This window comes from Sceloporus occidentalis, unplaced genomic scaffold (assembly GCF_023333645.1).
Source record: "Sceloporus occidentalis isolate IW3139 unplaced genomic scaffold, rSceOcc1.0.p SCAF_4, whole genome shotgun sequence".
Taxonomy (NCBI): Eukaryota; Metazoa; Chordata; class Lepidosauria; order Squamata; family Phrynosomatidae; genus Sceloporus; species Sceloporus occidentalis.
The window spans coordinates 193210878-193224321 of NW_028316984.1; the positions used below are offsets into that span (position 1 = coordinate 193210878).

A 13444-nucleotide genomic window follows, 5' to 3' on the forward strand; every position below is an offset into this window, starting at 1 on the left:
AGTCCCAAACATGTTCTACATCTAGTGAGGGGGCAGAAATTTATTTGGTTTGAATTTTCCCACAAAAGGTACTGAGTCTGCATCTCCTCAACAAATAAAAACAACCAAAATGCACTTTCTATCATTGCAGAGAGTGAGACACTGAAAACTGTTCACACCTGGAATGCTTCCGTTAGCTGTGTTCACATTATTTTGGCAACTTTGCCTGCCTCTTTTCTTTGGATGATTAAATTGTATTTTCTAAACATTCAAGTGAAATTTTAAGTTACTGCTATGCTAAAAATGTGGGGACTGAAGGACAGTTTCATTGGGGGAGGCAGAATTCCTATTAGGGGCAACACCGGCATTTTTTCCACCACCACCACCGCCACCCCGCTACACCTCTGGAGATACCTGCATCTGGACACACATATAATTAGGCCAAAATGAACTTATGAACTTAAATTTGGAAAAAGAAATTGAAGCAATAATGAATATTAGATATGCCCATCCCTATTAGATCACATTCTACATGTGATGGGGAAGAACACATATGAGACTTGATGCTGTGTGTTTTCATGAGTAATCCTCAGTACTGGAATGCTTTATAAATGGATTTAGAGATATGCCAAATCCTGACTCATGCGGGTGAACACAAAGAAAACAACTCACAGCTGGGAATTAAAACAGCCACATGTTTTCCTTCCAGTTTAATGCTCTAAAATGGTGGTATGAGTTGGGCCTTATCAATTCCAATAGGATTCATACACAACCAAACTTGCCACCTGGGAATAAAAGCCAACAAGGAAAAAAATGTTTCCTGAGATTTCATACCAAAAATTAGAATTTGGGGTGAAATTCACTTGGGCAGTTACAAAGATTTAATCACCATAATTACTTAGCTGTTCAGTGACACCTGATCCAACTCCTCCCAATCCCCAATTACCAGGCAGCAAAGCTAAACACCCACTGGGTGACCTTGAGCAAGTCACTCTCTCTCAGCCTCAGAGAATGAGAGAAGAAACCTGCCAAGAAAACCCAATGATAGGTTTGCCTTAAGTCATCATAAGTCAAAAATGACTTGGAGGTGCCCAACAACAACAGCAGCAGCTGCTACAAACAACAGGGGCCAGACATAGTCCCATTCACCTCATGAGTGATCTGTATTTTGACAGGCAAAAGTGGGGTCTCTGTTTCAATGAAGATCAATAATGTGAGCAGATGGGTGGGAACATCAGTTATCTAGTTCCGGGAATGACAGGGTAACTGATCCCTATTGACTGCTTCTTCTGCTGCCTGGTGAGTGAGAATTTGTGCGCTTTCACATATGTATCCCCTAAACTTGGGAAAAAGTAGGGATCATGAATATGAAACAGTCATGAATACGTAACACTACATCTTTTGAGCCAGTGTGTGTAGTGCTTTGAGCATTGGACTACAGCTCTGGAGACCAGCGTTCAAATTCCTGCTGGGCCATGAAATCTAATGGGTGACCTTGGGCAAACCACATTCTCTCAGCCTCAGGGGAAAGGCAAAGGCACACCTACTGTCAACAAAGCAAAGAAAGCCCTGTGATAGGTTCACCTTAAGGTTGCCAGAAGTTGGAAACAACTTGAAGGCACACAAAAACAATCCATGGTGCTTTCAGTTTTTTAAATTACAAGATGTTCTCTTTTGAGTTGACAGTCTTTCTCCCCATATGGAACAATTCCATATATACATAGTACAGCCTTCTTCAGCCAGCTCTTTGAACTACAACTTCATCAGCTCCAGCCAGCACAGTGAACACCCCAGGATTATTTTGACATTCCCTGTAGCTTTAAACAATTTTCATAATTGGGAATCATAGCCCAACTTTTACAAGCAAAGTGAGATAGGGTCTTCTTGGTGGCTGCCCTGAAGCAGTGAAACTCCCCTTCTAGGAGGCTAGAATGGCTCCCTCCCTGCAGTCTGTCCTTTAGCAGGCAAAGACCTCTTAATTCCAACAGGTTTTTGATAACTGACAACTTTTCAAATAGTGCTGTAGTGCTTTTACTGCTTTAACTATACTTTTCTGTTCTTTTAAATTGCTTTTCATTACTTTTAACTGCATGATTTAAATTGTTTCAATGTTTCTGGTAGTTTAATCCCATTTTAATGTTGATCTTTAGTATGTTTTCAATGTAAAGTATTCTAATTTTGTGTCTCAGTTTTGGGGAAAAGACAGGGTACAAATACAATTAACAGCTGGGATCCTGCTAGGGACTCAGGTTTAATCTGCACTTCAGTTATAATTTTTTTTTTATGTCACAACTGTTACCATTACATTCAGTGACAAATGGGAATTACAATTTAGGAGTAACATTAGTACAAAAGACATTACTAAGGATTCTGTATCAGCGGATGGCACCATGAGTTACCGCACAGGGTGATGCCAACCCTAGTGGTGCCACTGCTCAATGCTTTGGAATTCTGGGATTTATAGTTTTGTGAGATATTTAGCCTTATCTGTCAGAGAGCTTTGCTGTCATAACAAACTGCACATCCCATGATTCCATAGCATTGAGCCATGACAGTTAAAGCGGTGTCAAACTGCACTATTTCTGCAGTACAGATTAATTTTAGCTTTAGTAAGTAAGACATTATGGAATTGGTTTGCATGCCAACTCCATAATGTCTGTATCCAATGAAGGCTTGTTGTTACATTATCTTATAAAGGAACCAGTGAAGTGACCAATGTGCATTTGAAGTGGTGCACAATGAAGTGCCCATGTGCATTGGTGGTACTCTTGCCAGTGTCCCTTAAACATCTTCACAATTTACTAATAGGGTTTCCTAGTGCCTCTCCTATGTAGCTAAGTATACACAAAGTTATGCAAGGGGTGATAGAGGATTCCAGCCATGAATCATAAGTTACCAAAGCCCTATAAACAGATGGTCAGCTCTTACCAGTCTTACTTTCTCCCATATTTAATTCTTATAGAAACAAATTATAAGAAATTTATGAAGCTATTTGGAAAATTTGGAAAGCCTGTATCAACATCTTTCAGACCCTTATTTGTAGTATGTCTAATAGAATCCAAGTTATCTGTGTTCATTGTATGCATTCACACATTTATCCCAGTGCAGAAATGACTAGTCCTGCTCCTGAATTAATTTTATGGGGAATTGTGGATATTGGAACATTACTAAATCTTTGAATATTACTGGATCCTGGAATCAATGTGGTATGGAGACTACATTGCAGGAATGGGGAACCTCTGCCCCTCCAGACGTTACTAGGCTGTTTGGTTCCAACTCACATCAACATTTGCCCAGCATGAGCTATGGTTGGGAGGATGGGAGTCATAGTCCAACATCCAGAAGGTTTCAGAGCCTGGAAATTTATTTTTTTAAAAACACACAAATTTATTATTTGCTGTCAGTAATGAGTTATATTGTTTGGAAAGTGATTAGTTGCATCATTCCATTGCAACTCACAATGCCACTTAGTTGCATCATTAAGTTTCAGTTCATAATGTCATTAGTTACTCATTATATTGTTTGAAAAATAATTAGTTACGGTTACTCATTGTCAGGTTTGAAAAAATGAATTTGATGCATTGCCCATGCATTATTATGCATTATTAATGTGCTGTTTTTTAGTAACTTTTGAAAACAACTAGCAAACATGGCTGGCATTCTGTACTGCAGTTATAGGGCCTGAACAGACAGGCCAAAATAAAGCTGCTTCGGGTCACTTTGGAGGTATGCTGTTTAAATGCTGCATGCGTCCTAAGAGGCCAGAAGCTGTGCCAAAGCCACGCTCCAGTCCTAAGGCCTGGAGCACGGCTTTAGTGCAGCTTCTGGCCTCTTAGGATGCGTGTGTCATTTAAATAGCATACCTCCAAAGTGACCGGAAGCAGCTTTATTTTGGTTTGTCTGTTCAGGCCCTTAGATTCATAACCTAGAGTTATGGATCTGCACCTGCTCTGTATTCACTAATGCTATGTAGTTAGTCATCAGATCTTATCTGATCTTGGAAGCTAAACAGAATCAGCCCTGGTTAGTACTTGGATGGGAAATCGCTAATCAATAACAGGTGCTGTAGGCTACATTTTAGAGGAAGGAACTGTCAAAACCATCTCTGAGTATTCCTTGCCTAAGAAATCCTATGAAATTCATGGGGTCACCATAAGTTGACCTGGAGATACACACACACATCACAATTGTGATAATATTGCCACAATTGTACATACTCCCCTCAAACATCCTTTACCAAATAGTGGCTACATAGAGAGAGGAGGGGTCTGTTTAGCTAGTGATGAAGAAGCAAGAGGATGAAATTTCCAATCCTCTATCATCGGTGATAGCGGCTGTGACAATCTGAAACAAGACCCCTTTACAATTCCTTCTGCAAACATCGTCCTCCTGCGCTGCATTCTCCAAATGAATAGACCTCCTTTCAGCAATGTGGCTGAAGTCTGGTAAAGTTGGTTTGGTGGAGAAGTTGTCAGGCCAGGAGACATTAGTAAGTTACCCATTCTTGAAGTAATGCAGAATATATTTTGTCCCCGATGTTATTTAACATCTATATGAAGCCGCTGGGTGAGATAATACGGAGTCATGGTGCTGGGTGTTATCAGTACGCTGATGACACCCAAATCTATTTTTCCATGTCTCGTTCGTCGGCCTCGAATTCTGATGGCATCTCTTCTCTCAATGAATGTCTTCAGGCGGTAATGGGCTGGATGAGGCAAAACAGATTGAAACTGAATCCAGACAAGACGGAGGTGCTCATGGTAGCGGCCCCGAAACCAAGAATTGGGTTGCAACCTCCAGCCCTGGATGGGGTCACACTCTCCTCCAGTGACTGTGTTCGCAGTCTGGGGGTGCTCCTTGACTCGTCGCTCCTGATGACAAATCAGGTAAATGGGACGGTCAGGAGTGCCTGTTATCAGCTTCGGCTGATACGCCAGCTGCGCCCTTTTCTGGAAGTAAGGGATCTCGAGACGGTTGTGCACGCGCTGGTAACCTCACGCCTTGACTTCTGTAATGCGCTCTACATGGGGCTACCCCTGTGCTTGACTCGGAAATTACTGCTGGTTCAAAACATGGCAGCCAGGCTTGTCTCAGGAACATCTAGGAGGGACCACATTACTCCGGTTTTGAGGTCCCTCCACTGGCTGCCTATCAGCTTCCGGGCCCAGTACAAGGTGTTGGTTATCACCTTTAAAGCCCTAAATGGCTTGGGTCCAAGCTTTCTCAGGGACCGCCTCCTCCCGTACAATCCTCCCCGCGCTCTCTGGTCCTCTGGGAAGAACTTACTGCAGCCTCTAAAATCTAGGCTTGCGGCGACCTCCCAGAGGGCATTCTCTGCTGTCGCCCCCAAACTCTGGAACGACCTGCCGGATGAGATCCGTCAGTTGACATCATTAGACAGCTTTAAAAAAGCTGTCAAGACGGATCTCTTTCGGCAGGCCTTTCCAGATTAACCATCCCGGCCCAGGTTCCCAGGTTCCCTGATTCCCTCATTCTTCCCGTGGCCCCATCTTAGTGATGGTTGAGGATCAACAGAGGGACATCAGGGGTTTTAGTTTTAATTGCTGTTTTTATGCTTGATATTGTGTTTTTAATATGTTATACTGTTTAATACTGTCTTAAGGGGGGGAGGGATAAAGTGTTTTTAATTGTTGTATTTTATATTTTACTGTTGTCAACCGCCCGGATTGGTTTCCCATAGGGCGGTATACAAATAATAATAATAATAATAATAATAATAATAATAATTATAGACCATTATTTATTATACCACTAAAGGAATTCTGTTCCCTCTTATTTTTGTCAGTTTTGAAATGTGACTCCCTGTTACTTATTACAGGTAACTACAATAGCCATAATTTCCTTCTCCCTCCTTTATTCCCATGTCTGTGTCCCTTGCTTAAGAAAGAGATCAGAAATGAACAAACAAGCAGAGGCTGATGATTTTGAAATTCAGGTCTGGCTAACTTAACCTGTAAGTCAGGCTCAAGTTCAATGCCAGCCAGTTTTTTTTTTAAAAAAAGCTTCCCGAAATGGTTTCAGTTTGTACACCTCAGGCATCTTAAATCTAAAACACACACATACACATACACACACTTGGCCAGACTCATCCTTTTCCCCTCACTCTCCCTTGTGGTAAATGATTCATGCATTGCAATGGTCAGATCTTTCCTCAGAACTGAGTTTGCGGGGAAAACCAGAGATGCCTCAATCAGCCCTGTTTTAATGGCCTTTCCTAATACCTTTATTAATGGCTTGGAACTGGATATCGGAGCATTCCAAAGCTCAACATTTGAAATAACAAGATGTTTCTGATATTTGCTTAATATACAGAAGTACTGTTTAGCAGAGACTGAATGTGATGGAGTGGCTGGTGTTACACCAAAGAGAAGGGGGTGGGGGACCTAGGGTCCCTACCAACAATGGTGGTGAATCCTTAATATTTTGGGGAATTAATTAGCTAAAAAAAGAGGCCTGCAAGAGGTTGGGTAACTTGTGAGATCTTTCTTCCCTATGTATATACCAGTACCAACTGCAGGGAGTCTCCCGTTTCAATGAATTAAGAGAGTTTCATATAGAAATGTGCAAAGCTGCATGCAGACACACAAACTGATACAACCTTAAGAATCATATAAGCCTAACAGAAAAGAAAGGTGTGGAATGTTGGATACTGAGTAGTGGGGAATTAGAGGGGGTAATATTTACCAGTCCTGAAGATGAGGTTTCAAGGAGAGTGGCTCACATGGAGTCTATGGGCTATACAGAAAGTGGAGCCCTTGTCTACGGAACAGAGCCCCAGTCTGCAAGCAGCTGGTATCATCCTGCAACAGTTTGTATCAGCAAACTGGCTATGTGTGGGACAGATATTTATATTCTGATTTGCCCGCCTTGAGGGATGCCTGCTGCTATTCTATGCTGTGTAACAAAAGCTTGATGGTTTTCCCTTGGAATAGAAACCAGAGTGGCTGATGGCACTTACTTCAGAGTGTCAAAACTTTGATAGGATTTGAGACAAATCCTGATGAGCAGGTAGGAAGGTTGGATAGGATCATGACTTAGGGAACTGGATATGCTTAGTCTGGAGAAGAGATCGTTAAGAGGTGATAGGATAGCCCTCTTTAAGTATTTGAAGGAGTGTCACATTGACGATGGAGCAAGTTTGTTTTTTCCTGCTCCAGAGACTAGAACATGGAACAATGGATACAAGCTATAGGAAAAGAGATTCCACCTCTTTCACACAGAGGAGGCAAGCATCATTAAATCGTGATTAAACTGTACTAATAGCATGATCAAGGGAAGATTATCATATCCTGTGTGCTTCTCCTGTTTCTGTCCTGTGTGTATAAGTTTCCGTTATTGCCCGACGACACATCCATTACTGTTTATGCATGGGACACAAATGGGAGAAGCATGTGGGGATGTGATAATCTTTCCCCAATCATGCTATTAGCATGATTTAATCACAATTTAATGACACTTGCCTCCTGTGTGAAAAAGTCCAATGATTCTATGATCACAGCATGGGATGGAGGGAAGATATGGTGTTTAACTGCTCTGCAATTGGCCCCATTGACAGGATGGAGGAAGAGCCTGGGGGAGGAGGTAGTGAATTGCCATTTACAGTGGTATCTAGGTGTTACATATGCCTCTAAATCAGTGTGACCCTTTGCCTAGGTCCCATAGGCCATCTTGACTTCCAAAACATGCTGGACACTAGATGTCAAATATGAAAATATGAAACCCCATATCCAGCGACAGGGGTGAAGGCTGTGCTAACACTAGGCTAGACTAAGTTATAGTACATTTCTAATTTTTTGGACTACGATGGCCATTGGCTTTCCTGCTTGAGATTGATGGAGATAATAGTAAAAAATACTTAGAGGGCACCAATTTGCCTGGAGAGCTAGCATGGCATAATGGTTTGAGTGTTGGACTAAGACTCTGGCAGACCAGGGTTCAAATCCCTACTCATCCACGCAAGCTCACTGGGTGACCTTGGCCAAGTTACATTCAGAGGAAGGCAGCGTTAAATCCCCTCTGAACATAGTTTGCCAAGAAAACCCTGTGATAGGTTCACCTTAGGGTTGTCATATGTCAGACATGACTGGAAGATACATAACAATCACTAGTTTGCCTACCTCTAGACTACAGTCTTAGACAAGATTATAGGGACCCTGGTTTAAATACCCACTGAGCCTCGAAACCTTCTGGGTTAGCCTCACCTACCTTACAAGGTTCTTGTGAGGATAGAATGGCAAGAACAATAAAGAGCACTCTGAGCTTCTTGCTGAAAGGGAGTAAATTCAAGTATGTGGGTGATTTCAAAAGGCAATTGCTTGAAGAAAGTAAAAAAAAACATGGATAGATGGAAGATAGATACTGTAGATAGATAGATAGATAGATAGATAGATAGACAGACAGACAGACAGACAGACAGACAGATAATTATGCCTTAATTTTATATATTTAGCTATTCACAATATTGTAAAAACTGCCGAAAGGAGGGGTTTGGGATTAGAGATGAAGAGGAAACTAGGATTTGGGCATGGGAGTGCAAAAGGACATATTCACAGTAGTCTGGAAACAGGCTATGGTACTTCACACTGTTTCTGAGCCTAGTAGTATTTTTATTGCTGTTATTACAACTCAAACTATCATTAGTCTATTCATTTAGATCCAGTCTTCCCTCTGAAACAGAGACTTGGAGCAGCTTAAAAAATAATAAACATTTTAACTTTTAATTTTATTTTAAAAATATTTAATTTTTTAAATATTTTAAAACATAGAAATTATCTGTATTAAAACAAATGCAGATTAAAAAAAAAGATACATTGCAAGCTACTAGTTCATTTCCAGGCACAATTCAAAGTGCTGGTTCTGACGTATTAAAGCCCCATACAGCTTGGGTTCAGACTATTTAAAAGACTGCATCTCTCCATATGAACCTGCCAGAACTTTAAGATCTTCAGGGCAAGGCTTTCTCTTAGTCCTGCCACCATCAGAGGCTCACTTGGTGAGGACATTCTATGATTCTATGACATGAGAGAGAACCTTCTCAGTCGCTGCTGAAGAATTTGGGAACTTGAAGTCCCAAACATCTGGAGGACCAAAGGTTGAGAACCAGTGAATGTTAGCTGAAGGTGTAGCAGAGGACTGAGTCATACAGAGTGCTATTGCACAACAGTCTTCTTGAAGCCATCATCTTTTTCAAGGGCCACCTTCAAAAGCTGAAGAATCATAAGGAAGGAGAGAAGTGACTTGAGGTTTTCCTTTATCAGTTAGTACCTATACAACCATTGTTTTAACAGGCATACAAGCCATAGTAGGTGTCCCCCGTTATGGTGAGATGGATTTATATGTCACATGGAGATTTCATGTACAGATTTTGTGCAGATCAGCACACTCTTTTTGCTCTCTTTTTGAGCACTACCTATGTGGACAACCTGCATAGAGACCTAATTCTTAGCGAGGTGGAAAATTTGAGCCATGGAAAGGTTGAAACAATGCCATTGTATTCATATAGGGTGGAAAAACTGAGCCTAAACATATTCATTAATGTCATCTAGAGTACATACTATGAAGCAAGTTAAATGACGAGTGCTAACTGATCAAATTCCTATTGAGTCAATGGGTCTATTCCAGTTGAAACTAACAACTGAATTTAGGCCTGGCAAAGATGATCAAGTTGAGACTATTGTACTTTGGCCACATAATGAGAAGACATGGATCACTAGGAAAAGTGCTAGGAAAGGTAGAGGGTAGAAGAAAGAGAGGAAGACCACAAACCAGATGAATAGACTCAATCAGGGGGGTTGTGGGCAGGAGCTTGCAGGATCTGGGCAGAGCAGTGGAGGATAGGGATTCTTGGAGATGTCTCATCCACAAGGTCACCATGAGTTGGAACAGACTCGAGGGCAGCTAGCAACAACAAAAACAATAGGTATGACCCAGGGCCTATTATCATATGACATTTGTTATCATATGAAATGTTGTATGTTATAATATGACATAGCATATTAGGCAGCATAGAATCCAAAACAGCATGTTACCCAGGACAGAATCATGGCAGCATGTTAAACAGGACAGAATCAGTTAAGCCAATCCTGACAGACAGTGAAGAAAGCCAATGGGTCACCATGAGTCAGAATTGACTTGAAGGCAGCTAGCAACAACAAATGGAGATAGTACTGTGCTACATAACCAGTAAAAAGGCACATAGAGCAATTGGTCTCATCAGATCAGCTTTTAGGCTATGTTCTAGAAGAGTTTTTGTGTCCATGTCAGCCATCTTCCACAGCCAGGACTGAAATGCCTGACACTTTCTCATCTGCAGTGTTAGTCCAAACTTTATGTGACAGGCTTCAGGACTTTGGATAGCTCCTTGAAATCTCAGACTACCGAGGATGCATCTACACGGCTGAATGAATGCAGTTTGGGATCACTTTCGTTGCCATGGCTCAGTGCTATGAAATTCTGGGATTTATAGTTTGCAGTTTGTGAGCTGTTTAGCCTCCTATGTCAGAAAGCTCTGGGGCCACACCAAATTGTAACTGCCAAGACTCCATAGAATTGAGCCAAGACAGTTAAAACAGTGTCAAATTGCGTTAATTCTGTAGTGTGGTCGTTGCCTCGGAGTGTATTTGCTGACCCACTGACATGGATGAGGTAAAATTTGGGTGCTGACCTCTGTGTTACATATAATGGAAGCACCAGACTTCAAGTGTGGAGTCCTGCTTTTGAATTTTCCCCTACACAAAGATGAAACAGAATTCTCAATATGAAGTAAAACGAACCCTTGAGAGGAAAATATATTGTCCCAACCTGGGGTTGTTCCATAGCACACAATGATTCCTCTTGGCATGGCAACATCCTATGGCATCCTGGGATTTGAATTTTAGGAAGTGGTATTTAGAAATCTCATACAGTGACCTCTAGTGCCTCCCCAACCACAAATCTCATAATTCCATAGGAAGCAGCTATGATAGTTCAAGGGGAATCATAGCACAGTGTGAAAGGGCCCTTTGGCTTAGACCAGTGGTTCCCAACCTCTGGTCCTCCAGATGATTTGGACTTCAGCTCCCATAAATCCTGATGATTGGCCAAGTTGGCTGGGGCTTCTGGGAGCTGAGGTCCAAAACAAATAGAGGACCAAAGGATGGCTTAGACAAAAATTCAAAATTCTGACCCCGCCATGCCAAGTGACACAGTCCACAATTCTTCCTCCTCTCTCAGCTTTCTCATTCTGTGTAATATATGGTTAATTTCTCATGGATTTACCCTGGTATGTGTTTATGTCTGAAATAAAGAATGAGTTTGGGAAAGTTACTTTATGGATTACATACCTTGGGATTTCTCCACCACTTCTGCCAGTGACCATCCTGCCTGGGGGATTCTGGGAGTTTTAGTCCAAAAAATAACTTTTCCAAACTTTGGGTAAAGAAGCCAGAGCACTGTGCATCCCTTAAACCGATATATTTTGAAACTAGAGTGTTCTTACCTGCATAGTGATCAAACACAGTAGGCACATATTCTTCTGGGAAAGCATCATTGGCGTAACTCATCAGCAGACAGGTTTTGCCAACAGCTCCGTCGCCAACCACTACACACTTCAGCATCTTCCTCAAGCTTCCATCGTAGTTACTGTGCTCTTCCTCTTTGTTGCTCATCCTTGTTGCTTCTAGTTTCTTCTTCTTCTTCTTCTTCTTCTTCTTCTTCTTCTTCTTCTTCTTCTTCTTCTTGTTCTACCCTTCTTCAGGCACACATAGAACCAGCAGGAGGAGGAAAAATCCACAAGAATTGCACAAGAAGGTGTGCAATTCTGGTTTCCACCGGCTTCGTTCTGCACTGAGTTTTGTTGTGGTCGGACGATGGAAGTTCATGAAATCATAACTTTGATTTGCAGGCTGTCTCCCTCATACCAGGCAAAGAGAAACATGCGAGGGAATAAATAGAAAAGTGACACGCGTGTTGTTAGCTCAAGTCAGGAAATCTTCATCTTGAATGCAGAGACTTTGGTATTTCACACGGCTTAAAAATAGCAGCACTCTGAGAAACAGAGTGCCTGCTGCCCTTCCCTGGCTTGGCCTGAAAAATCAGGGATTTGTGCTAAATCCACCCCATTTTCCATTGCAGTTCCAAACAGAGGGGAAGAAGTTGGAAGAATTTAATGGAAGAGGGTGGGTTTTCCCCCCACCCCTTTCCCTTCTTGGCTCCCACCCCCCATGCAACCCCTTTATGTTCTCCAGCTTGCTGTATGTCAGGAAATCATGGGTTTCCTGCCGAATTCCATATTAAGATCAGTGGGGCTCGTGAAGGGCTGGAAACAATAGGAGCTCTGTGTGTGTTTGTACTTTACAGGAACTCTGCCAGGATGGAGAGGAAGAAAAACAGTCGAGGGCTCACTGCAGGCTGAAGTTCATAGGCTTCCTGCTCCACAAGACCGTCCTGAATGCTGCTTCTTTGGAACTGCTGGAAAGCAAGGCTATTACAAGCCATTTCTGTATCACAGGGCAGGCTCTCTATTCTCTCAGCAGTCCCCTCCCCATCCTGAGGATCTGGAAGTATGCAAAAAGAAAAGAATAATCAGGAACACACCAAATGTCAGAGATGCTAGACTTGAACTGAGTACTTAGAAACATCTGGGACAAGTTAAAAATGGTGGTTGTCCTTTAAGGGCACTGCTCCTGAAATTTTGCATCTCCCTGGCTGAGTTAGACTACTGCTGCTCAGAGCCTTTTGTGCTGAATTGCCATCAGCTGTCTGGAGTCATATTGCTTTGCTTTTACTCCTTTGTTTCTCAGAGATTCAATGGGAAAATGCAGTAGTGGCTGGTGGTTTCTATGCCATTTGGATGGTGAATCTACTCTGAGTTTTTGCCTGAGTTTTAAAGGAACTTTAGGAGGCTGAACTCCAAATAGGTTCATCACCGTAGATAGCTTCTCTAAGCTGTGAATCAAAAATTTGGGCTAAAAACCTAGAGCAGAATTAGCAACACGGAAGCCTGCAGTAGTCATTGGGCCAGTATGCTTTATTGTGTTAGGCTGCTGGTCTGGGGTTAGGGAGAAACTACCACAGTGCCATCTCATTATTCCAATCTCGTCACACTCTGATGGAGAACAGCAATGAATAAGGTCGATAATTTGGAAAGAGCAAGAGACAAATTAAAGGGAAGAGTTTACAATGCATCTAGAGTTTAACCACCATTCCCATACATCTGTCCTGAGATAACCATAAGTAACCATAAGTTGAACATGAGTCAACAGTGTGATGCGCCAGCTAAAAAGGCCAATGCAACTTTAGGCTGCATCAATAAAAGTATAGTGTCTAGATCAAGAGAAGTAATAGTGCCACTGTATTCTGCTCTGGTCAGGCCCCGCTTGGAATATTGTGTCCAATTCTGGGTGCCATAATTCAGAAAGGATAGTGAGAAACTCGAGCATGTCCAAGGAAGGGTGACTAAAATGAT

At 42.0% G+C, this 13444-nt stretch overlaps 1 protein-coding gene across 1 annotated transcript in view; it reads right to left on the reverse strand.

Annotated features, from left to right (window-relative positions):
* LOC149315211 (rho-related GTP-binding protein RhoJ) overlaps positions 1-12234 on the reverse strand; it is a 105855-nt gene extending 93621 nt beyond the window's left edge. The window contains exon 1 of the mRNA XM_089522752.1: positions 11477-12234. Coding sequence (XP_089378878.1) covers positions 11477-11645 — 169 coding nt within the window. The 5' untranslated portion in view covers positions 11646-12234. The remainder of the gene's footprint in view (positions 1-11476) is intronic.
* Between the last annotated feature and the right edge of the window lie 1210 nt (positions 12235-13444).